The sequence below is a fragment of the Pseudophryne corroboree genome, chromosome 2, assembly GCF_028390025.1.
Source record: "Pseudophryne corroboree isolate aPseCor3 chromosome 2, aPseCor3.hap2, whole genome shotgun sequence".
Taxonomy (NCBI): Eukaryota; Metazoa; Chordata; class Amphibia; order Anura; family Myobatrachidae; genus Pseudophryne; species Pseudophryne corroboree.
Genome location: NC_086445.1, coordinates 450,316,770 through 450,342,506, shown reverse-complemented (window position 1 = coordinate 450,342,506; position 25,737 = coordinate 450,316,770). Strand labels below are relative to the sequence as shown.

Genomic DNA, 25,737 nt, shown 5'->3' with positions numbered 1-25,737 from the left:
TTTCTTCACCGTCGACACTAGATTCGGTGTCCGTGTCTGGGTCTGTGTCGACCGACTGAGGCAAAAGGCGTTTTACAGCCCCTGACGGTGTTTGAGACGCCTGTACAGGTACTAACTGGTTTGCCGGTCGTCTCATGTCGTCAACCGACTTTTGCAGCGTGCTGACATTATCACGTAATTCCATAAACAAAGCCATCCATTCCGGTGTCGACTCCCTAGGGGGTGACATCAGCATTACCGGCAATTGCTCCGCCTCCACACCAACATCGTCCTCATACATGTCGACACACACGTACCGACACACAGCAGACACACAGGGAATGCTCTGATAGAAGACAGGACCCCACTAGCCCTTTGGGGAGACAGAGGGAGAGTTTGCCAGCACACACCAAAGCGCTATAATTATATAGGAACAACCTTATATAAGTGTTGTTTCCTTATAGCTGCTTAAATATATATAATATCGCCAAAAAATGCCCCCCCTCTCTGTTTTTTACCCTGTTTCTGTAGTGCAGTGCAGGGGAGAGCCTGGGAGCCTTCCTAGCAGCGGAGCTGTGTAGGAAAATGGCGCTGTGTGCTGAGGAGATAGGCCCCGCCCCCTATTCCGGCGGGCTCTTCTCCCGGTTTTTCTGAGACCTGGCAGGGGTGAAATACATCCATATAGCCTCATGGACTATATGTGATGTATTCTTTTTAGCCAGAAAGGTATTAACATTGCTGCCCAGGGCGCCCCCCCCAGCGCCCTGCACCCTCAGTGACCGCCGGTGTGAAGTGTGCCTGAGCGCAATGGCGCACAGCTGCAGTGCTGTGCGCTACCTCATGAAGACTGAAAATCCTTCAGCCGCCGGTTTCTGGACCTCTTCTTACTTCGGCATCTGCAAGGGGGTCGGCGGCGCGGCTCCGGTAACCCATCCAGGCTGTACCTGTGATCGTCCCTCTGGAGCTAGTGTCCAGTAGCCTAAGAAGCAAATCCATCCTGCACGCAGGTGAGTTCACTTCTTCTCCCCTAGGTCCCTCGTTGCAGTGAGCCTGTTGCCAGCAGGACTCACTGAAAATAATAAAACTATCAAAACTTTTACTCTAAGCAGCTCTTTATGAGAGCCACCTAGATTGCACCCTGCTCGGACGGGCACAAAAACCTAACTGAGGCTTGGAGGAGGGTCATAGGGGGAGGAGCCAGTACACACCACCTAGTGGTCAAACTTTTAAATTTTGTGCCCTGTCTCCTGCGGAGCCGCTATTCCCCATGGTCCTGACGGAGTCCCCAGCATCCACTAGGACGTCAGAGAAACTAGGACTTGTCTATACAGATTGGCAAATGTTACTGAATCAATTAGTTCAGCTATTTTATATTTACAGAGACTTTTTACCCATAATAAATTTTCTTCAAAAATTCATAAAAATGCTAGATGGGACTTCCGCTTCTGGCATGTGAGCAGCGCAGTGGGTCAGCTCCTGCCACACGCCGCCGCCGACAGCTATTTCACGACTCTTGGAGCCTCCACAAACAGCCCCTACCTGCAGCGGAACCCCCGCTGAACAAAAGAAACCGCATGGAGAAGTTTCTCTGCGCCTCCATGCCCCGCAATAAGCATAAAAAGGCCGGGAGAGGGGAATCCAAGATGGCGCCGCCATGGCGCCGGGTGCAGCGGAGACTCCTACTCCCAGAGAAACTGCTGGAAGTGCCTGTGCCTCCCCTCTGGGCTCAGAGAGGTCGCTGGAGATGTCAGGGAGTGAGTATGCTGCTCCTTTCCCCCAATATGCATGCCTTGCACACGGACACTACTCTCCCATCACGCCAGTGACATATGGTGACATGGTAGCTGCAATACAGGCTGCTATAGCTCCCCTCTTGGCTGCATAGATAGCTGATATAACCAGGCAGATTGATTCTCTTACAAAACGGATTCATAAGGCTGAATGTCAAGTTGGTGCTTTACTTGGTGATGTTTCTGATTTGCAAGTCTCTCATGCTAAACAAGCTAAAGCGCAGCAGCAGAGTTGGATAAAAATCGACGATCTTGAGAATCGATCATGCATAATATTTGAGGCTGGTAGGCATACCAGAAGCTCTTAAAGGTGCAGAGCTGCTTAATTTCTTAAAAGTTACATTACCTTCACTTCTGAATTATGCTGAATCCTGTACGGATATGGTGATAGAACGCGCACACAGGATTGGTCCAGAGCGAAAACCTGATTCTAGACCCCGAGTGGTCATATTTAAGACACTTAACTAATTACATAAAGAAACCATTTGGTCAGCCTCCAACGACATCACGGCCTAACACGGCAAGGCCAAAAGATAATGCTTTTCCAAGACTATTCGGCTGAGCTGACTAGACCTAGAAAGGAATTCTCACCATTATGCTCCCAATTAGTGGCAAAAGGCAGGAAATTCGCATTGCTTTATCCTGCACGTCTACGCCTGTATGAAGGGAATTCGCATGTTCAGGATGCAGATGCATATCTTCAACAAGCTGTTACAGCATCACGTCATGAAAATATACCCTCTGATGCAGGGGAAGACTGAGTCTATATACATATTTGGGGTTTGGTGTGTCATAATGTTATTTCTACTATTTTGGCGGTGTGTGGCCGGTAGATGGGCCTATCACGCTGAGTTTTGCTAGCTATGTTGCTGGCAATCCCGGGAAGTCTGTATTGCGCTGTTTCAGGCGTTCCATTAGACCTTAACGGACCCTCTGTCAGGAGACATGCAGGTTCTATGTTAGTTGATTGTTTTGTTTTTATGTTACTCTTTCTGTCCTTTTTCCTACCCTCTTTCACGGATACCTTGTGATCCGGTGGTGATTATTTTTTGGATACACCGTGAGTGCAACTATCGTCAGGGTTTATATGTGTACTACTGCCTTATTACACTCTTACTCTGTTGCAATGACTGTTCTTAAAATTGGTTCATGGAACATAGGGGGAGCAAATACTCCACAAAAACGTAAAAAATATTGTTATATCTTAACAAACAAAAAATGTATTTAATTTTTCTCCAAGAAACACACTTACTTAAACAAGATGTTATTCGATTTAATATGCTAGGCTGGACGGTACTCGGCTCAGCCTCATACACATCAAAAAAGAGAGGTGTGGCAATATTAATTAGAGAAATATTTCCAATGAAGTATTTACCATTAAAGCTGATACTGAGGGTCGGTATTGTCTCTGTGATGCGAAAGTAGCTGGTACTAGATATCTACTGTGTAATGTGTACACTCCTAATGTATATTCTGTAAACTTCTTCCAATCACTTACAGCAGAACTACAATTGTTTGGCAATCAACCTAAATTTAGTGTGTGGCGATTTCAATATGATTTCTTCATCATTAGACAGACAGATTATGCCGGGTAGATGCCGACGCCTCCCACGGTTAAGTAATCCTGCCTTCATGAGACTCTCCGGTTACGTAAGCAGAGGTCCGCCAAGCAATTAAATTCTTAAAACTGGGAAAAGCCCCTGGTCCCAATAGCCTCACGGCAGAATATTACAAACTTCTAGATGAACGTATTACGCCAGTACTCACGACACTGTTTAATGTTATATTGAGCTCCGGTCAGATGCCTTTACACTTTAACTCTGCCATAATCAAAGTGTTGCCAAAACCGGGTCAGGATCTCAGTAATCCGGGGTCGTATAGACCCATTTCCCTACTTAACACTGACTATAAATTACTCACAAAAATTTTAGCCAATCGCCTGAAGCAGATTCTCCCGGGCATTATACACAGTGATCAAACTGGGTTCATAATGGGTAGGACTTCTATAACTAATATTAGACGAGTGTTGTCAGCAGTTTATGACTCCTCCCGGCCTGCTGTTAAGGCTGATAGAGCGATAGTGTCCTTGGATGCTTAGAAAGTTTTCGACATGGTGTTGTGGGATGATCTCTATGACACCATGTCGAGATTTGGATTTCCTGCTGAGTTCATAGGATATATTTCCACATTATATAATGACCCTTATACTCAGATATCATGCAATGGCTATTTATCTCAACCATTTACCATTGGACGTGGTACTAGACAAGGTTGCCCACTGTCCCCACTCCTTTTCGCCATGGCGTTAGAACCTTTGGACCTTTCTTTGCGTCAATCCCCTTTATTTCGAGGTATAGTAATAGGAGATATAGATCTACGTGTAGCTTTATTTGCTGACGATATGTTGCTTTTTCTCTCTGACCCCTCCCATTCTCTACCGGTTGTTTTTGACATAATTGATAGGTTTGGCATGTTATCTGGCTATAGGATAAATAAAGATAAGTCTGAGATAATGCCGTTATCTGGTGATCTCGCCTTCCTGTCCGATACAGATGACCTTAGATCTATTAAGATAGTGCGGACTCATTTTAAATATTTGGGGATACACATACAGATTACCTTGTCCTCTTTCTATAAAGTAAATTTCACCCCTCTTATTTTGGCTGTTTCTAAATTACTTGAGGCTTGGTACTTGTTGCCCCTCTCACTATTTGGCAGGGTTGCAGTGATTAAGTCCATAATATTTCCTAAGATCTCCTATACTATGCAGTTGTTACCAATTATGCTATCTAATGCAGATATAAGGCGGCTTGAATCTATGATTGGTAAATTTCTCTGGAGGGGAAGGAAACCTAGAGTGGCGAAAGCCAAATTGTGTCTCAAACGGAAACAGGGGGGTATGGGTCTCCCAGATTTTAAGTTGTATTCCCAAGCCGCCTTCTTCCGCTATGTCGTAGACTTGTTATATGAGCGGAGTAACTTTGTCTTGTATGACTTGGACTGCGCACTATTAGCACCGTATTCTCCAAATGCTTTGCTTCATACCCCTAGAACTCACCTACCTCCTCATTGTTTGATGAATCCGTTATTTTCTGACACTTACAGGGTATGGCAGGCAATCAACAAAAAATGTATTCTAAACATACTGCATTATGGGGAAACCCGATGTTTCTACCTGGTATGACGGAGACCACGCTTCTCAGACACAGAGGCATACGCTCTACAGCGGATGTCTTTGATCCGGGGGGTAGGATGTATGACTATTTGACATTAAAAGAGAAATACGGCCTTTCAGCTAGCACTTCTTTTGCATACTTTCAAATTAGGCATTATGTACACTCTCTGTCCCCACCTTCTATTGACCGTTCTGTCCCAGATTCGTTATCAATACTTGATTGATCTTCTTAAGTCTGTCCCATACAAAACTAAATATTTATATGAAGATCTCCTTAAAAAATCTTCTCCTAAAATATGGAGTAGCGTGGAAAAAACATGGCACCGGGATCTTTCCATTAATGATTTTCATGCACAGGTTTTATTCTTTTATAACATGACCATGAAATACTTAAAATCCTCTTATTTGCAGGAGGTACATTTTAAGACGGTACACAGAGCCTATGCCTCTCAAGCTATTTCCTATAAATTCCATCCTGAATCCAATGTTCATTGTCTGAAATGTAAGGGATCCACTACTGATTTTATCAGGTTTGGGGATGTGGCGTCAAAGACATTTTGGAACAAAGTCTTAAGGTTTATAAATAGTACTTTTGGACTTAATTTATCTTTATTACCGTTACCCCTACTTTTTGCTAATTATACTGAATGGGTTACTGAGGGAATGTCGAAGGCAATGGTGCCTGTAATAGTCAATATAGTTACTATTGCAAAGAAAATGATTCTGTCACATTGGATCACAAAGGCTTCTCCTTCTGAGGCAGAACTTAAGACTAACAGGGGGAGAGAAAGAAAGCTCTTGTGTGGGCGCACTCTTGTACAAAGAAGGAAAATTCCTCAGATATATTTAGGAAAATATTTAAAACTATATTTAAATATTTTCCTATATATATCTGAGGAATTTTCCTTCTTTGTACAAGAGTGCGCCCACACAAGAGCTTTCTTTCTCTCCCCCTGTTAGTACTTGTACTTCCTAGCTCTGGGCGCACCACCAACTAGGACTATAACTGAAAGAAATACATTTTCTTTCTACAAATTACAATCGTCCACATTTGGTCTTCTCACTTATAACCTTTAACCCAATTTTGACCAGTGCCCGGTCGCCCTTTGTTTTGTCGCAGAACTTAAGACCCTGCTCTTGAAAACTCTATATATGGATAGACAAACAGCTTTACCTGACCTAGAAAAAGGGGCTATTTACAGAAAGTGGGGTTCATATATAGACACCCTGGATGACGCAACCCAAACACGAATTTTTAAACTATTTGATAAAACGAATTGGTGGGCATATCGGTGTATAGATAAGGGGTCTGATACTTAATGTCTCTGGAAACTGGAGAGGTCGGATATGTGAGGATTCTCCTTTGTATAGTTAACCTGAGCTGCTCTACCTAAGGTGCTAAGTGTTATTCCAACTCTGCTAGGTAGACTACATTGTTTATGCACCACCGGATCAGATGATTATTGTATGCACTTAATCACCGCCCTCCCCTCCCTACCCCCCCCCCCCCTTATTTCATACTCTTGTTAATTACTTTTGTATTTGTATGGTTATTGTTGTTGTGTGTTTCTATTAGAAAATAACCAGAGCGATATGGGACAAACAGATTTTCTCTCTCTGATAATGTACTACTAATATGTGGGGATCCATATACCTACTGGGATGTAAGGATACTATGTATAGGAGGCAGCGGTTTATGGTATGCTACTTTCTATGTCTTCATGATTCTTCCTTTGCCTCTTTCTCGAGATGCTGTATTGTTTACCAATGTACATTTTGTGCTAATTGTCTTAATGTCTTCTCTGGAAAAAATCCAATAAATATATTTGAAAATAAAAATAAAAATGCTAGATGGTCGAATAGACTTACGGGAAACCGATTAAACAGATCTAGAAACATTGCTGCAGTGAACGGGCTATTTCTCTTGGTCATGAACTCTCGCAATGCTTCTTGATAGAGGAGGGTGACCCGATGAAGGTCCAAGCAGCCCAGACAATTAGCCTGAAGAAGAACGAAGTCACAGAAAATTATACCAAATACATCATATAACAAGTGTGCTTAAGTCACAATTTATGAATATCCTCAACTGTTAGTAAAGAAGGCTAAAATAGAAAGATGAAATGTTTTGGTCTGTATAAATCATCATTAATTGACATGGTGCCCTCATTCCACTAGGGGGCGACATGTTGTCACAATTATGTCATTAATCAATGTTATTCACTTCAACTGTCAGTGGTTTTAATATTATAGCTGACCGATAGAGATTATATATATACGAAATGCACTCTGAAAACAAACAGCTTGTTGTGGGGCACTGCACAAAAATAGGATTTTAATTACCTACCGGTAAATCCTTTTGTCGTAGTCCGTAGGGGATACCAGGAATCCATTTAGTACCATGAGGTACAGACGGGTGCACTAGGAGCCATGGGCACTTTAAGAAATTGCTAGTGTGTGCTGGCTCCTCCCTCTATGCCCCTTCTACCAGACTCAGTCTAGGAATCTGTGCCATTGGAGATGGACATACTTTGAGAGAAGCATAGATAAGGAAAGTGGTGAGATTATGAACCAGCACACACAAAACAAGAGGAAAGCAAGGCTAACCAAACTTGAAACATGAACAGCAACAACTGAACAAACCAGAATACTTAACCAAGTAACAGTGCAGGAAGAACGAAGCACCGGGTGGGCGCCCAGTATCCCCTATGGACTACGAGAAAAGGATTTAGGTAAATAAAATCCTATTTTCTCTTACGTCCTAGGGGATACTGGGAATCCATTTGGTACCATGGGGAAGCTCCCAAATCGGGTGGGAGAGTGCTGAGGTTCCTGCAGAACTAATTGACCAAACTGAAGGTCCTCAGGAGGCCAAAGTATCAAACCTGTAAAACTTAGCAAACGTGTTCGAACCTGACCAAGTAGCTGCTCGGCAGAGCTGTAAAGCAGAGTCACCCTGGGCAGCCGACCAAGAAGAACCCACCGACCTAGTAGAGTGGGCCTGTACAGATTTTGGAACCGGCAAGACTGCCATGGAATAAGCATGCTGGATAGAGAGCCTGATCCAGCGTGCAATTGACTGCTTTGAAGAAGGAAACTCAATTTTATTGGGATCATAGAGAATAAACAGCGAGTCCGATTTCCTGTGATGACCTGTTCTCTTTACATACACCTTCAAAGCCCTCACAACACCCAAAGACTTTGAAGTAGCAGGGGTGTCTGTAACAACCGGAACCACAATAGGTTGGTTGATGTGAAACGCAGACACCACCTTAGGAAGAAATCCTCTATGTTAGTTCTAGGTAAGATTTTGGTAGGTTCAGTATCCACCCGTGATCCAGGAGTAGTCTGGTTGAGAGGCCAATGCTGTCCAACAACTACTCCCTGGAAACATCATCTCTGCCATCATCTCGGTGCCGTGGAGAGACCAAATGGCAGGACCTGGAACTGGTAGTGACAGTCCTGCAGTGTAAACCGTAGATAGGCCTGATGAGGCGGCCAGATCGAAATGTGAAGGTACGCATCCTTGATATCCAGAGACACTAGGAATTCCCCCTTCACCGCTCTCAGAGACTCCATCTTGGATTTGAACACTCTTAAGTACGGGTTCAACAACTTGAGGTTCAGAATCGGTCTTACCGAACCGTCCGGTTTTGGTATTACAAACAAGCTGGAATAGTACCCCTTGTTTTGCAGATGAGGTGGAACTGGAACAATGGCCTAAGTCTGTACCAGTTTTTGAATGGCATCCTGTAAAGTTATATTTGCCTCTTGTGAAACTGCTAAGCGTGATTTGGATAATCTGTGAGGTGGGAGCTCCTGAAACTCCAGTCTGTAGCCCTGGGAAATAAGATCTATGACCCAGGGATCCTGGCACGAACCTGTCCAGATGTGAATGAAAAAATTAAGTCGGGCTTCCACCTGCCAGTCCTCTAGGCATTGCGGTCCACCGTCACGCTGAAGGCTTTAAGGAAGCAGAGCTTGAGCCCTGTTCGTGTGAACCAGCAGTTGCTGGTTTGCATGGTTTACCTATAGCGCCTCTGGTGGCTGTAGAAGAACCTCTGGGTTTGCCCCTAAACTTGGCAGTTTGAAAGGACTGTAAATTGGGACCTGAGTAGGCCTTCCTAGCTGGGGGTGCTGCAGAAGGAAGGTACATGGACTTACTCGCAGTAGCTTTCGAGATCCATTTGTCTAATTCATCTCCAAATAAGGCCTCGCCTGTGAAAGGGAGGCCTTCCACGCCTTTCCTGGAGTCCGCATCCACAGTCCACTGGCGTAGCCATAGACCCCTGCGTGCAGACACTGCCATAGCCGCAGTGCGTGCATTAAGCAAGCCTATTTATTTTATGGCTTCCACCATAACATTCGCAGAGTCATGTATATGCTGTAGGAACTAGATTACCTCCTCCTAAGGCAAGGTGTCTAACCCTTCAATCAGGTTACCCGACCATTTGGCAATGGCTCTTGTAATCCACCCACATACTATAGTGGGTCTCTGGGCCACCGCAGCAGCTGTATACAAGGATTTGAGCGTCTTTTAGGGAGGCTGCACCCGGGACATGCAATACAATTTTTCGGGAAAGCCTGGATACTGATGCATCCACTTTCGGTGGATTTTCCCATTTTTTCCTATCCTCAGGAGAAAAAAGAAAGGATGATAACCGTTTAGGGATTTGACATTTCCTATCAGGACTAACCCATGGTTCTTCAAACAGGGTATTCATTTCCTTTGACACAGGAAAAGTGGCTGAGGATTTATTTTTTATATTAAAATAAGATTCCTCAATCTCCTCTGTCACCTTATCAGGGATATTTAGAACTTCTCTGATAGCTTGTATGAGAGCCTCTATTCCCTGCGACAGAGTCCACCTCACCCTCCTCCATTTCTGACTCCTCATCATCCGAGTCAGACTGCAGGATATGGGTCAAAGTGCGTTTTTGCGGACAAATGGCAGGATACTGAGATGCTGGTTTGGGTACAGAGTCGCTTTTCATAAACTCAGTCATAGATTGTCTTAAGTATTGCGTCTCTTTCTCGGTCCGAGATAACTTAGCAGAGATTGTGGAAATCATTCCCCTAATGGACTCCAGCCATGCTGGTTCTGCCCCAATAGCCTGGGAAGGAACACTACATTGGAGTACACACTAGTGAACCCCCTGGGGAAGAGGAACAGTGTGCCTTACATGAAACACACACTTTGCCTGACATACTGTATAGTGACAGCACACACACACACACACACACACACACACACACACACACACAAAAAGGTTAAATGCACAATTAACCCACAAAGAGCCCTTCCAGGGAGACACAAAGATAGCATGGAAGCAGCACACGGCGCCCTTAAAGCTAATGCCAAGCTTAGCCGGGTCACAGACTAAGTACCTAGATTAGGGATTTAGTACACTGATAATCACTCCCCCGCTGCTATGATCCCCTGGTACCGCTGAGGTAATCTGGAGTCTCTCCGAAGGAGCTGTGCGTCCCTGTCAGTCAGCATCTATGTCAGCTGCAGAGAAAAAATGGCGCTGGTGAGCCGCTCATAGTGAATACGGGCCCGTTCAGTGGCGCGCGGTCTTCCCGATCTTTTTTATACTGGCTGTATGTGTCTAAGTGCATAAAATGGATACCGACACCTTTTATGGCTTTGTTGTGTAAATACCAAATTGCTTTCTAACAAATATTTAAAATGCCAGCTCTAATATATACTGCGGACGCCAGGCGCATCTTATTACCACATACGATAAAAGTGCGCTGTACGTCGCAAAACACTACATCCCTTAAGAGAAAACAATACACGCACACAATGTCTGAGTTCCAAAGCTCATCGATGTATATATTTGTTATTAAAAGGATATGTATTCAATATATCACAGTGTACAGTATATATATATATATATATATATATATATATAGTTACATGGTTACAATTTATACAGTAAGCAGTTAATACAAACTAAATCAAATACATACAGTTACAGGCCAGCACTACAATTACCATATTTTGCTCAATGCTTTCTATGCTCCCCCTCCTCCATCTTTAGCTCTCCTTCGATGCTCACTGCAGAGTATCGGCAGAAACCCATCTCGTTCAGGATCCAGGGGAAAAGGCACGCTTCTGTGCGTCTCTTCAGCAATACACTGTGTAGTTTGGGGGAGTGCACAGACTAGTCTAGGGGAGGGAACTTTCTCATTCATGATGAGTCACTGATCGGTTCATATGCAAACATGGTTCAGCCTTGAAGACATCAAAATGGCTGGCCTGAGTTTCCTGTCCATCACATGCTTGGAATATCCATTGTTCTAATTAGAGTGACTTTAGCTTTCATACATTTAATCACAACTACTCAAAGCAATGTGCTACAACTTAATAATAAGCATCAAATGAATCTACACATTAATCTTGTTACTGTGACACCAAACACGACATGTCCATCTTGCTCTGCTCCAATAATACACATACATGACGTTACTCCATTATATAATTAAAACATGATGTCTGGCGCTTGATATGTTATAATTATGTGCTGTATTTAATATGTGTCGAGTCTATCTCTGTGGCATGTCTGTGTAAATGCATATGTTACCATATATTTTGCGGTGCTCGCTGCACGTATTTGCAAGCTTAGCGACTCAATGTGTGGAGTCTGTATGTTCTATGTAATATTTTTGACTTCGACAGTTGCCAGTCTGGGTACTGTGTCCGCTGTTCAGCGTCTGTGTCCTTACGCAGTCCGCCCCATTTAGAAGCCGTGCGTCACTGTACGGACGCTGGCTTAGTACTCACCACTATTCTTTCTTCTGGCTCTGTTAGGGGTGGCGGCGTGCTGCGGGAATGTACACTCGCCGTTTTGGGGCTTGCAAATAGTTCCCTCAGGAGCTAGTGTCCTGTCAGCAGGGAACGGGAAAATTAACCCTGAGAGACGTTGGCCCCACCCCCCAGAAGTCGCATGAAGCAGGCAGGCAGGTGTCATCCAGTCCTGCCTGAAAACAACAAAAACAGAAAATAAATGCAGAAAGAGCTTCCAGAGACGTAACCGGCTCCTCTGGGCACATTTTCTAAACAGAGTCTGGTAGAAGGGGCATTGAGGGAGGAGCCAGCGCACACTATAAATTTCTTAATGTGCCCATGGCTCCTAGTGGACCAGTCTATACCCTATGGTACTAAATGGATTCCCAGTATCCCCTAGGACGTAAGAGAAATAGAATACATACTGTAATAAAATGGTACTCCACTGGACTACAAATGAGGTAAACACTCCATCCTGTTTTCCAAAGTTTCATATTTACTCCGTCATCAGGGAAATAATAATGCATTATTTCCCTGATGAGTCAATCCGAAACGTTAGAAAGAGTTTATCTTGCTTGTAGTCCGGTGGAGTACCGCTTTATTATAGTTTCAGTATGTATGTATGTATGTATATTTCCATTTACCACACTTTCTTGCTATTCCAACTGTCTTTTTGGACATTTTTGAGATTTTCTTTGTCATATGAAAGTCAGTAATCAAACCTCCATAACATGGAATTTGTACTCGCTGTACCTCAAAGGCGACACTGTTTAAATCTTCGATTCTTAGTAGTGAGCACACCCACAGAAGTCCTTATAAGAGCTCAATGTATTATGTAGATATAGCTATAGTTAATCCATGCTTCTCTATATTCTCTATATTTTTCTCTTTGGAATACCGCACAAAAAGCCACTAGTACTAACATATTTACAAACACATATTTTAGGGTATTTATCACTTACTTGGGAAGATGTGTCCACGCTACCACTTTTCTTGTCCTCTGCCTGGTTAGTCACACTGCCCTTCAATACTTTGAACAGGTACAATGAAGCACTGCACATAAATCATATAATCAACAAAGATATGACACATTCAAGGAACTGTACTGAAAATGTATATCATTAAGGAAATGCCAAGACACATTGTAAAGGGAAAAAAAGAAAACGGGATTTCGACACTTTTCCGTTAAATACTTTTCTCTGAATGTTTTGCGGGACACTGGAACATGATTACAGAGTCACATATTTTACTTTCTATGGTATGTTAAAAAATTATCAGTACATGAACTACATTACAGGTGAAACTCAGAAAATTAGAACATTGTACAAAAGTTTATTTATTTCAGTAATTCAACTTAAAAGGTGAAACTAATAATATATATACTCATTACATGAAAAGTGAGATATTTCAAGTCTTTATTTGTTAGAATTTTGATGATTGTGGCTTACAGCTCAAGAAAACCCCAAAATCTCAGAAAATTAGAATACAGGGATACTCAACCCGTATTACATAAAATCAATAAAAAAAAGGATTTTAAATACAGAAATGTCGACCCTCTAAAAAGTATAAACATGCATATGTACTCAGTACTTGGTTTGGGCCCCTTTTGCATGAATTACTGCCTCTATGTGGCGTGGCATGGATTCCATCAGCCTGTGGCACTGCTGAGGTGTTATGGAAGACCAGGATTCTTCAATAGCAGCCTTCAGCTCTTCTGCATTGTTCCGTCTGATGTCTCATCTATCTCTTGGCAATGCCCCATAGATTCTCTATGGGGTTCAGGTCAGGCGAGTTTGCTGGCCAATCCAGCACAGCAATCCCACGGTCATTGAACCAGGTTTTGGTACTTATGGCAGTGTGGGCAGGTGCCAAGTCCTGCTGGAAAATGAAGTCAGCAGCTCCATAAAGCTGGTCTGATGAAGGAAGCATGAAATGCTCTAAAATGTCCTGGTAGATGGCTGCATTGACTTTGGACTTAATACAGCACAGTGGACCAACACCAACAGATGACATGGCTCCCCAAATCAACACAGACTGTGGAAACTTCACACTGGACTTCAAGCATCTTGGATTGTGTGCCTCTCCATTCTTCCTCCATACTCTGGGACCTTGGTTTCCAAATGAGATGCAAAATTTGCTCTCATCAGAAAAGACGACTTTGGACCACTGAGCAACAGACCAGTTTGTTTTTCTTGTCAGGAAAAGGCCATTCAAAAGTGTGGGGGAGCTCCGGAACAACAAAACGCTAGAAGCGTCTTACCTGGGCTAAAGAAAAAAGAGAATCTATGGGGCATTGCCAAGAGAAAGATGAGACACAAGACCTAACAATGCAGAAGAGCTGAAGGCCGCTATTGAAGCATCCTGGTCTTCCATAAAACCTCGAAGTGCCACAGACTGATAGAATCCATGCCACGCCGCATTGAGGCAGTAATTCATGCAAAAGGGGCCCAAACCAAGTACTGAGTACAAATGCATGATTATACTTATCAGAGGGACGATATTTCTGTATTTAAAATCCTTTTTTTCTTGATTTTATGTAATATTCTAATTTTCTGAGATTTTGGATTTGGGCTTTTCTTAAGCTGTACGCCACAATCATCAAAATAATAACAAATAAAGGCTTGAAATATCTCACTTTGCATGTAATGGGTGAGATCCAAATGATATATCGCGCCCAAATTCCTTTCTAAAATGATCTCCGTTATCGCGCATATTGCGCCCATAGTAATCAGGTTTAGCTGTGTAAAGGGTTGGGTGCCTCGCTACTCCGGGGGTAGCAAGCTGAAAATAAGATTTTACTTACCGGTAAATCTATTTCTCGTAGTCCGTAGTGGATGCTGGGGACTCCGTAAGGACCATGGGGAACAGACGGGCTCCGCAGGAGACAGGGCACTTTAAGAAAGAATTTGGATACTGATGTGCTCTGGCTCCTCCCTCTATGTCCCTCCTCCAGACCTCAGTTAAAGAAACTGTGCCCGGAAGAGCTGACAGTACAAGGAAAGGATTTTGGAATCCAGGGCAAGACTCATACCAGCCACACCAATCACACCGTATAACTTGTGATAAACTTACCCAGTTAACAGTATGAACAACAATAGAGCATCAGATCAACCCTGATGCAACTATAACATAACCCTTAAGTAAGCAATAACTATATACAAGCATTGCAGAAAAAGTCCGCACTTGGGACGGGCGCCCAGCATCCACTACGGACTACGAGAAATAGATTTACCGGTAAGTAAAATCTTATTTTCTCTAACGTCCTAGTGGATGCTGGGGACTCCGTAAGGACCATGGGGATTATACCAAAGCTCCAAAACGGGCGGGAGAGTGCGGATGACTCTGCAGCACCGAATGAGCAAACACAAGGTCCTCCTCAGCCAGGGTATCAAACTTGTAGAACTTTGCAAAAGTGTTTGAACCCGACCAAGTAGCTGCTCGGCAAAGCTGTAATGCCGAGACCCCTCGGGCAGCCACCCAAGAAGAGCCCACCTTCCTTGTGGAATGGGCTTTTACTGATTTTGGCAGCGGCAATCCAGCCGCAGAATGAGCCTGCTGAATCGTGTTACAGATCCAGCAAGCAATAGTTTGCTTTGAAGCAGGAGCACCCAGCTTGTTGGGTGCATACAGGATAAACCGTGACTCAGTTTTCCGGACTCTAGCCGTTCTGGCTACATAAACCTTCAAAGCCCTGACCACATCTAGTAACTCGGAATCCTCCAAGTCACAAGAAGCCACAGGCACCACAATAGTTTGGTTCATATGAAAGGATGACACCACTTTTTGCAGAAACTGTGGACGGGTCCGCAATTCTGCCCTGTCCATATGGAAAACCAGATAGGGGCTTTTATGTGACAAAGCCGATAATTCTGACACACGCCTAGCTGAAGCCAAGGCTAATAGCATGACCACCTGCCACGTGAGAAATTTTAACTCCACGGTTTTGAGTGGCTCAAACCAGTGTGACTTCAGGAAACTCAACACCACGTTAAGATCCCAAGGTGCCACTGGAGGCACAAAAGGGGCTGAATATGCAGCACTCCCTTTACAAACGTCTGGACTTCAGGAAGAGAAGCCAGTTCTTTTTGAAAGAAAATGGATAGAGCCAAAATCTGGACCTTAATGGAACCCAATTTCAGGCCCAAAGTCACTCCCGACTGTAGGAAGTGTAGGAAACGGCCCAGCTGGAATTCCTCCGTAGGGGCATTCCTGGCCTCACACCAAGTAACATATTTTCGCCATATACGGTGATAATGTTTAGCCGTCATGTCCTTCCAAACGCAGCCACTGTAAGTCTTGGAACAGACAGGGCCCCTGTTGCAACAAGTCCGGTCTTACAGGCAGAGGCCATGGGTCCTCTGTGAGCATTTCTTGCAGATCCGGATACCAAGTCCTTCTTGGCCAATCCAGAACAATGAGTATTGTTCTCACTCTTCTTTTTCTTATGATTCTCAGCACCTTGGATATGAGAGGAAGAGGAGGAAATACATAAATCGACTGGAACACCCACGGTGTCACTAGTGCGTCTACAGCTATCGTCTGAGGGTCTCTTGACCTGGCGCAATATCTCTGTAGCTTTTTGTTGAGGCGGAATGCCATCATGTCCACCTGTGGCAGTTCCCACCTCCTTGCAATCTGCGTGAAGACTTCTTGATGAAGTCCCCACTCTCCCGGGTGGAGGTCGTGCCTGCTGAGGAAGTCTGCTTCCCAGTTGTCCACTCCCAGAATGAACACTGCTGACAGTGCTCTTACGTGATTCTCCGCCCAGCTAAGAATTCTGGTGGCTTCTACCATCGCCACCCTGCTCCTTGTGCCGCCTTGGCGGTTTACATGAGCCACTGCGGTGATATTGTCTGACTGAATCAGAAGCAGGGACTCCGCTTGACGTCGGGCGTTGTATATGGCCCTTAGTTCCAGGATGTTGATGTGAAGGCAAGTCTCCTGACTTGACCACAGCCCTTGGAAATTTCTTCCCTATGTGACTGCCCCCACCCTCGGAGGCTTGCATCCGTGGTCACCAGGACCCAGTCTTGAATGCCGAATCTGCGACCCTCGAGAAGGTGAGCACTCTGCAGCTACCACAGGAGAGACACCCTGGCCCTGGGGGATAGGGTGATTAACCGATGCATCTGAAGATGTGATCCGGACCACTTGTCCAGTAAGTCCCATTGGAAGGTGCTCGCATGGAACCTGCCGAAGGGAATGGCCTCGTATGATGCCACCATCCTTCCCAGGACTCGAGTGCAGTGATGCACTGACACCTGTTTTGGTTTTAATAGATTCCTGACCAGTGTCACGAGCTCCTGAGCTCTCTCTATCGGGAGATAAACCCTTTTCTGGTCTGTGTCTAGGATCATGCCTAGGAGAGGCAGATGAGCTGTAGGAACCAACTGCGACTTTGGAATATATAGAATCCAGCCGTGTTGCCGTTACACTTCCAGAGAAAGTGATACGCTGTTCAGCCACTGCTCTCTTGATCTCGCTTTTATGAGGAGATCGTCCAAGTACGTGATAATAGTGACCCTTGCTTCCGCAGGAGCACCATCATTTCCGCCATTACCTTGGTGAACATTCTCTGGGCAGTGGAGAGACCAAACGGCAACGTCTGAAATTGGTAATAACAATCCCGTACCGCAATTCTGAGGTACGCCTGATGAGGTGGATAAATGGGGACATGAAGGTATGCATCCTTTATATCCCGAGTCACCATAAAATCTCCCCCTTTCAGGCTTGCAATGACCGCTCTTAGCGATTCCATTTTGAACGTGAACCTTTTCAGGTATATGTTCAGGGATTTTAAATTCAATATGGGTCTGACCGAACCGTCCGGTTTCGGGATTACCACATGGTCGAATAATAACCCCCTCCTTGTTGAAGGAGGGGAACCTTGACCACCACCTGTTGAAGATAAAATTTGTGAATTGCAGTTAACACTGTTTCCCTCTCGTGGGGGGAAGCCGGCAGGGCCGTCGGTGAGGGGGCATCTTCTCAAAGTCCAGCTTGTATCCCTGAGACACAATATCTATTGCCCAGGGATCTAACAGGGAGTGAACCCACTTGTGGCTGAACTTACGAAGGCGTGCCCCCACCGGGCCTAGCTCCGCCTGTGGAGCCCCAGCGACATGCGGTGGATTTTTGTAGAGGCCGGGGAGGACTTCTGTTCCTGGGAACTAGCTGTGTTGTGCAGCTTCTTTCCTCTGCCCCCGCCTCTGGCAAGAAAGGACGCACCTCGGACTTTCTTGTTTCTTTGTTCGAAAGGCTGCATTTGATAATGTCGTGCTTTCCTAGGCTGTGCAGGAATATAAGGCAAAAATAAGAATTTACTCACCGGTAATTCTATTTCTCGTAGTCCGTAGTGGATGCTGGGGACTCCGTCAGGACCATGGGGAATAGCGGCTCCGCAGGAGACAGGGCACAAAATTAAAAGTTTGACCACTAGGTGGTGTGTACTGGCTCCTCCCCCTATGACCCTCCTCCAAGCCTCAGTTAGGATACTGTGCCCGGACGAGCGTACACAATAAGGAAGGATTTTGAATCCCGGGTAAGACTCATACCAGCCACACCAATCACACCGTACAACTTGTGATCTGAACCCAGTTAACAGTATGATAACCGAAAAGAGCCTCTGAAACGATGGCTCCCAACAATAATAACCCGATTTTTGTAACAATAACTATGTACAATTATTGTAGACAATCCGCACTTGGGATGGGCGCCCAGCATCCACTACGGACTACGAGAAAATAAGAATTTACTCACCGGTAATTCTATTTCTCGTAGTCCGTAGTGGATGCTGGGAACTCCGTAAGGACCATGGGGAATAGCGGGCTCCGAAGGAGGCTGGGCACTCTAGAAAGATCTTAGACTACCTGGTGTGCACTGGCTCCTCCCACTATGACCCTCCTCCAAGCCTCAGTTAGGTACTGTGCCCGGACGAGCGTACACAATAAGGAAGGATTTTGAATCCCGGGTAAGACTCATACCAGCCACACCAATCACACCGTACAACTCGTGATATGAAACACAGTTAACAGTATGAAACAATAGAGCCTCTCAACAGATGGCTCAACAGTAACCCGATTTAGTTAACAATAACTATGTACAAGTATTGCAGATAAACCGCACCTGGGATGGGCGCCCAGCATCCACTACGGACTACGAGAAATAGAATTACCGGTGAGTAAATTCTTATTTTCTCTAACGTCCTAGTGGATGCTGGGAACTCCGTAAGGACCATGGGGATTATACCAAAGCTCCCAAACGGGTGGGAGAGTGCGGATGACTCTGCAGCACCGAATGAGAGAACTCCAGGTCCTCCTCAGCCAGGGTATCAAATTTGTAGAATTTTGCAAACGTGTTTGCCCCTGACCAAGTAGCTGCTCGGCAAAGTTGTAAAGCCGAGACCCCTCGGGCAGCCGCCCAAGATGAGCCCACCTTCCTTGTGGAATGGGCATTGACAGATTTTGGCTGTGGCAGGCCTGCCACAGTATGTGCAAGCTGAATTGTACTACAAATCCAACGAGCAATAGTCTGCTTAGAAGCAGGAGCACCCAGCTTGTTGGGTGCATACAGGATAAACAGCGAGTCAGATTTTCTGACTCCAGCCGTCCTGGAAACATATATTTTCAGGGCCCTGACAACGTCTAGCAACTTGGAGTCCTCCAAATCCTTAGTAGCCGCAGGCACCACAATAGGCTGGTTCAGGTGAAACGCTGACACCACCTTAGGGAGAAACTGGGGACGAGTCCTCAATTCTGCCCTATCCATATGGAAAATCAGATAAGGGCTTTTACATGATAAAGCCGCCAACTCTGACACTCGCCTGGCTGAAGCCAAGGCCAATAACATGACCACTTTCCACGTGAGATATTTCAGATCCACGGTTTTTAGTGGCTCAAACCAATGTGATTTTAAGAAACTCAACATCACGTTGAGATCCCAAGGTGCCACAGGAGGCACAAATGGGGGCTGAATATGCAGCACTCCTTTCACAAATGTCTGAACTTCAGGTACTGAAGCTAGTTCTTTTTGAAAGAAAATCGACAGAGCCGAGATCTGTACCTTAATGGAGCCCAGTTTTAGGCCCATATTCACTCCTGCTTGCAGGAAATGCAGAAATCGACCCAGCTGAAATTCCTCTGTTGGGGCCTTTCTGGCCTCGCACCATGCAACATATTTCCGCCATATGCGGTGATAATGCTTTGCCGTAACATCTTTCCTGGCTTTAATAAGCGTAGGAATGACTTCCTCCGGAATGCCCTTTTCCTTTAGGATCCGGCGTTTAACCGCCATGCCGTCAAACGCAGCCGCGGTAAGTCTTGGAACAGACAGGGGCCCTGCTGCAGCAGGTCCTGTCTGAGCGGCAGAGACCACGGGTCCTCTGAGATCATCTCTTGAAGTTCCGGGTACCACGCTCTTCTCGGCCAATCCGGAACCACGAGAATTGTGTTTACTCCTCGCTTTCTTATTATTCTCAATACCTTTGGTATGAGAGGTAGAGGAGGGAACACATAAACTGACCGGTACACCCACGGTGTCACTAGAGCGTCCACAGCTATCGCCTGAGGGTCTCTTGACCTGGCGCAATACTTCTCTAGTTTTTTGTTTAGGCGGGACGCCATCATGTCCACCTGTGGACGACCCCATTGATTTACAATCATTTGGAAGACTTCTGGATGAAGTCCCCACTCTCCCGGGTGGAGGTCGTGCCTGCTGAGAAAGTCTGCTTCCCAGTTGTCCACTCCCGGGATGAACACTGCTGACAGTGCTAGTACATGATTCTCCGCCCATCGGAGAATTTTTGTGGCTTCTGCCATCGCCGTCCTGCTTCTTGTGCCGCCCTGTCGATTCACATGGGCGACTGCCGTGATGTTGTCTGACTGGATCAGCACCGGCTGGTGTAGGAGCAGGGATTTTGCTTGACTTAGGGCATTGTAAATGGCCCTTAGTTCCAGAATATTTATGTGAAGGGCAGTCTCCTGACTTGACCATAGTCCTTGGAAATTTCTTCCCTTTGTGACTGCCCCCCAGCCTAGTAGGCTGGCATCCGTGGTCACCAGGACCCAGTCCTGTATGCCGAATCTGCGGCCCTCCAGAAGATGAGCACTGTGCAGCCACCACAGAAGAGACACCCTGGTTCTTGGAGACAGGGTTATTAAACGATGCATCTGAAGATGCGATCCGGACCACTTGTCCAACAGGTCCCACTGAAAAATCCTGGCATGGAACCTGCCGAATGGAATTGCTTCGTAAGAAGCTACCATCTTTCCCAGGACCCGCGTGCAGTGATGCACAGATACCTGTTTTGGTTTTAGGAGGTCTCTGACTAGGGAAGACAACTCCCTGGCTTTCTCCTCCGGGAGAAACACTTTTTTCCGGGCCGTGTCCAGAATCATTCCCAGGAACATTAGACGTGTCGTGGGGACCAGCTGTGACTTTGGGATATTCAGAATCCAGCCGTGCTGGCTCAGCACTTCCTGAGATAGTGCTACTCCCACTAACAACTGTTCCTTGGATCGTGCCTTTATTAGGAGATCGTCCAAGTATGGGATAATTAAAACTCCCTTTTTTCGAAGGAGTATCATCATTTCCGCCATAACCTTGGTAAATACCCTCGGTGCCGTGGAGAGTCCAAACGGCAGCGTCTGGAATTGGTAATGGCAGTCCTGTACCACAAATCTGAGGTACTCCTGGTGAGAATTGTAAATGGGGACATGCAGGTAAGCATCCTTGATGTCCAGGGATACCATGTAATCCCCCTCGTCCAGGCTTGCAATAACCGCCCTGAGCGATTCCATCTTGAACTTGAATTTTTTTATGTATGTGTTCAAGGATTTCAAATTTAAAATGGGTCTCACCGAACCGTCCGGTTTCGGCACCACAAATAGTGTGGAATAGTAACCCCGGCCTTGTTGAAGTAGGGGTACCTTGATTATCACCTGCTGGGAATACAGCTTGTGAATCGCTGCTAGCACCGCCTCCCTGTCTGAGGGAGCAATCGGCAAGGCGGATTTTAGGAAACGGCGGGGTGGAGTCGCCTCGAATTCCAGCCTGTATCCCTGAGATACTATTTGAAGGATCCAGGGATCCACCTGTGAGCAGTCCCACTGATCGCTGAAATTCCTGAGGCGGGCCCCCACCGTACCTGGCTCCGCTTGTGAAGCCCCACCGTCATGCGGCGGACTTGGAAGAGGAAGCGGGGGAGGACTTTTGTTCCTGGGAACCTGCTGTTTGCTGCAGCCTTTTTCCCCTGCCTCTGCCTCTTGACAGAAAAGACCCTCCTTTTCCCCGCTTGTTTTTCTGGGACCGAAAGGACTGAACCTGATAAAATGGCGCCTTCTTAGGCTGTGAGGGGACATGGGGTAAAAATGCTGACTTCCCAGACGTTGCTGTGGAAACTAGGTCGGAGAGACCATCCCCAAATAATTCCTCCCCCTTATAAGGCAAGACTTCCATGTGCCTTTTGGAATCTGCATCTCCAGTCCACTGGCGAGTCCATAAGCATCTCCTAGCAGAGATAGATAATGCACTTATTTTAGATGCCAGCCGGCAGATTTCCCTCTGTGCATCTCTCATGTATAAGACTGAGTCTTTTATATGGTCAATTGTTAGCAGGATCGTGTCTCTGTCTAACGTGTCAATATTTTCTGACAGTTTATCTGACCACGCAGCGGCAGCACTGCACATCCATGCTGACGCAATAGCTGGTCTGAGTATAATGCCTGAGTGTGTATATACAGACTTCAGGATCGCCTCCTGCTTTCTATCAGCAGGTTCCTTAAGGGCGGCCGTATCCTGGGACGGTAGTGCCACCTTTTTAGACAAACGTGTGAGCGCTTTATCCACCCTCGGGGGTGTTTCCCAACGTAACCTATCCTCTGGCGGGAAAGGGAACGCCATTAGTAGCTTCTTAGGAATTACCAATTTCTTATCAGGGGAAGCCCACGCTTCTTCACACACTTCATTTAATTCATCTGACGGGGGAAAAACTACAGGTAGTTTTTTCTCCCCAAACATAATACCCTTTTTTGTGGTACCTGGATGTAAATCAGAAATATTTAACACCTCTTTCATTGCCTCAATCATGCAGTGAATGGCCTTAACGGGCATTAAATTTGACTCATCGTCGTCGACACTGGTGTCAGTATCCGTGTCGACATCTACTTGTGCCACCTGAGATAACGGGCGTTTCAGAGTCCCTGATGACTTTTGAGACACCTGGACAGGCACGAGCTGAAGACTCGGCTGTCCCACAGTCAGCATGTCGTCAAATTTTTTATGTAAGGAGTCTATACGTGCACTCATTTCCTGCCATAATACCATCCACTCAGGTGTCTGACCCCCAGGGGGTGACATCCCTGCTAAAGGCATCTGCTCCCCCTTCACATCATTATCCTCCTCAAACATGTCGACACAGCCGTACCGACACACTCCACACACACAGGGAATGCTCAAATAGAGGACAGGACCCACAGAAGCCCTTTGGGGGGACAGAGTAAGAGTATGCCAGCACACACCAGAGCGCTATATATATACAGGGACTAACTGAGTTATGTCCCTAATAGCTGCTTTTTATATAATATACTGTATACAGTGCCAATTTTAATGCCCCCCCCCCCCCCCCCTCTCTTTTCCCTCTTACTGTACTGTAGAATTGCAGGGAAGAGCCAGGGAGCTTCCTTCCAGCCGAGCTGTGAGGGAAAAATGGCGCCAGTGTGCTGAGGAGATAGGCTCCGCCCCTTTTTTGCGGCCTATTCTCCCGCTTTTTATGGGATTCTGGCAGGGGTATTTACCTCATATATAGCCCCAGGGGCTATATATTGAGGTATTTTAGCCAGCCAAGGTGTTTTTATTGCTGCCTCAGGGCGCCCCCCCTCAGCGCCCTGCACCCTCAGTGACCGGAGTGTGAAGTGTGTATGAGGAGCAATGGCGCACAGCTGCAGTGCTGTGCGCTACCTTGGTGAAGACAGGATGTCTTCATGCCGCCGATTTTCCGGACCATCTTCTTGCTTCTGGCTCTGTAAGGGGGACGGCGGCGCGGCTCCGGGACCGAACATCAAGGCTGGGCCTGCGGTCGATCCCTCTGGAGCTAATGGTGTCCAGTAGCCTAAGAAGCCCAATCCGGCTGCAAGCAGGCGAGTTCGCTTCTTCTCCCCTTAGTCCCTCGCTGCAGTGAGCCTGTTGCCAGCAGGTCTCACTGAAAATAACAAATTCTAAGACTATAACTTTCTAAGAGCTCAGGAGAGCCCCTAGTGTGCATCCAACCTCGGCCGGGCACGAAATCTAACTGAGGCTTGGAGGAGGGTCATAGTGGGAGGAGCCAGTGCACACCAGGTAGTCTAAGATCTTTCTAGAGTGCCCAGCCTCCTTCGGAGCCCGCTATTCCTCATGGTCCTTACGGAGTTCCCAGCATCCACTAGGACGTTAGAGAAATAGAATTACCGGTGAGTAAATTCTTATTTTCTCTGACGTCCTAAGTGGATGCTGGGGACTCCGTCAAGACCATGGGGATTATACCAAAGCTCCCAAACGGGCGGGAGAGTGCGGATGACTCTGCAGCACCGAATGAGAGAACTCCAGGTCCTCCTTAGCCAGGGTATCAAATTTGTAGAATTTTACAAACGTGTTCTCCCCTGACCACGTAGCTGCTCGGCAGAGTTGTAATGCCGAGACCCCTCGGGCAGCCGCCCAAGAGGAGCCCACCTTCCTTGTAGAGTGGGCATTGACAGATTTAGGCTGTGGCAGGCCTGCCACAGAATGCGCAAGTTGAATTGTGCTACAAATCCAACGAGCAATCGTCTGCTTAGACGCAGGAGCACCCAGCTTGTTGGGTGCATACAGTATAAACAGCGAGTCAGACTTCCTGACTCCAGCCGTCCTTGAAATATATATTTTTAATGCTCTGACAACATCCAGCAACTTGGAGTCCTCCAAATCGCTAGTAGCCGCAGGCACCACATTAGGCTGGTTCAGGTGAAACGCTGACACCACCTTAGGGAGAAACTGAGGACGCGTCCGCAGTTCTGCCCTGTCCGAATGGAAAATCAGATATGGGCTTTTGTACGATAAAGCCGCCAATTCTGACACTCTCCTGGCCGAAGCCAGGGCCAGTAGCATGGTTACTTTCCATGTAAGATATTTCAAATCCACCGATTTGAGTGGCTCAAACCAATGGGATTTGAGAAAATCCAAAACTACATTGAGATCCCACGGTGCCACTGGAGGCACAACCGGGGGCTGTATATGTAGTACTCCTTTGACAAAAGTTTGGACTTCAGGAACTGAAGCCAATTCTTTCTGGAAGAAAATCGACAGGGCCGAAATTTGAACCTTAATGGACCCCAATTTGAGGCCCATAGACAATCCTGTTTGCAGGAAATGTAGGAATCGACCCAGTTGAAATTCCTCCGTGGGGGCCTTCCTGGCCTCACACCACGCAACATATTTTCTCCAAATGCGGTGATAATGTTGTGCAGTCACTTCCTTCCTGGCTTTAATCAGGATAGGGATGACTTCCTCTGGAATGCCTTTTTCCTTTAGAATCCGGCGTTGAACCGCCATGCCGTCAAACGCAGCCGCGGTAAGTCTTGGAATAGACAAGGTCCCTGCTGAAGCAGGTCCCTTCTTAGAGGTAGAGGCCACGGATCTTCCGTGAGCATCTCCTGAAGTTCCGGGTACCAAGTCCTTCTTGGCCAATCCGGAGCCACGAGTATCGTTCTTACTCCCCTTTGCCGTATAATTCTCAGTACCTTGGGTATGAGAGGCAGAGGAGGGAACACATACACTGACTGGTACACCCATGGTGTTACCAGAGCGTCCACAGCTATTGCCTGAGGGTCTCTTGACCTGGCGCAATACCTGTCCAGTTTTTTGTTGAGGCGGGACGCCATCATGTCCACCATTGGTCTTTCCCAACGGACCACAATCATGTGGAAGACTTCTGGATGAAGTCCCCACTCTCCCGGGTGAAGATCGTGTCTGCTGAGGAAATCTGCTTCCCAGT

At 46.3% G+C, this 25,737-nt stretch overlaps 1 protein-coding gene across 1 annotated transcript in view; it reads right to left on the bottom strand.

Annotated features, from left to right (window-relative positions):
- Positions 1–25,737, bottom strand: part of MYBBP1A (MYB binding protein 1a) — a 273,632-nt gene that overhangs the window by 67,467 nt on the left and 180,428 nt on the right. Inside the window, exons 21-22 of the mRNA XM_063953716.1 lie at positions 12,698–12,788; positions 6,814–6,945 (exon numbers count right to left, since the gene is read on the bottom strand). Coding sequence (XP_063809786.1) covers positions 6,814–6,945; positions 12,698–12,788 — 223 coding nt within the window. The remainder of the gene's footprint in view (positions 1–6,813; positions 6,946–12,697; positions 12,789–25,737) is intronic.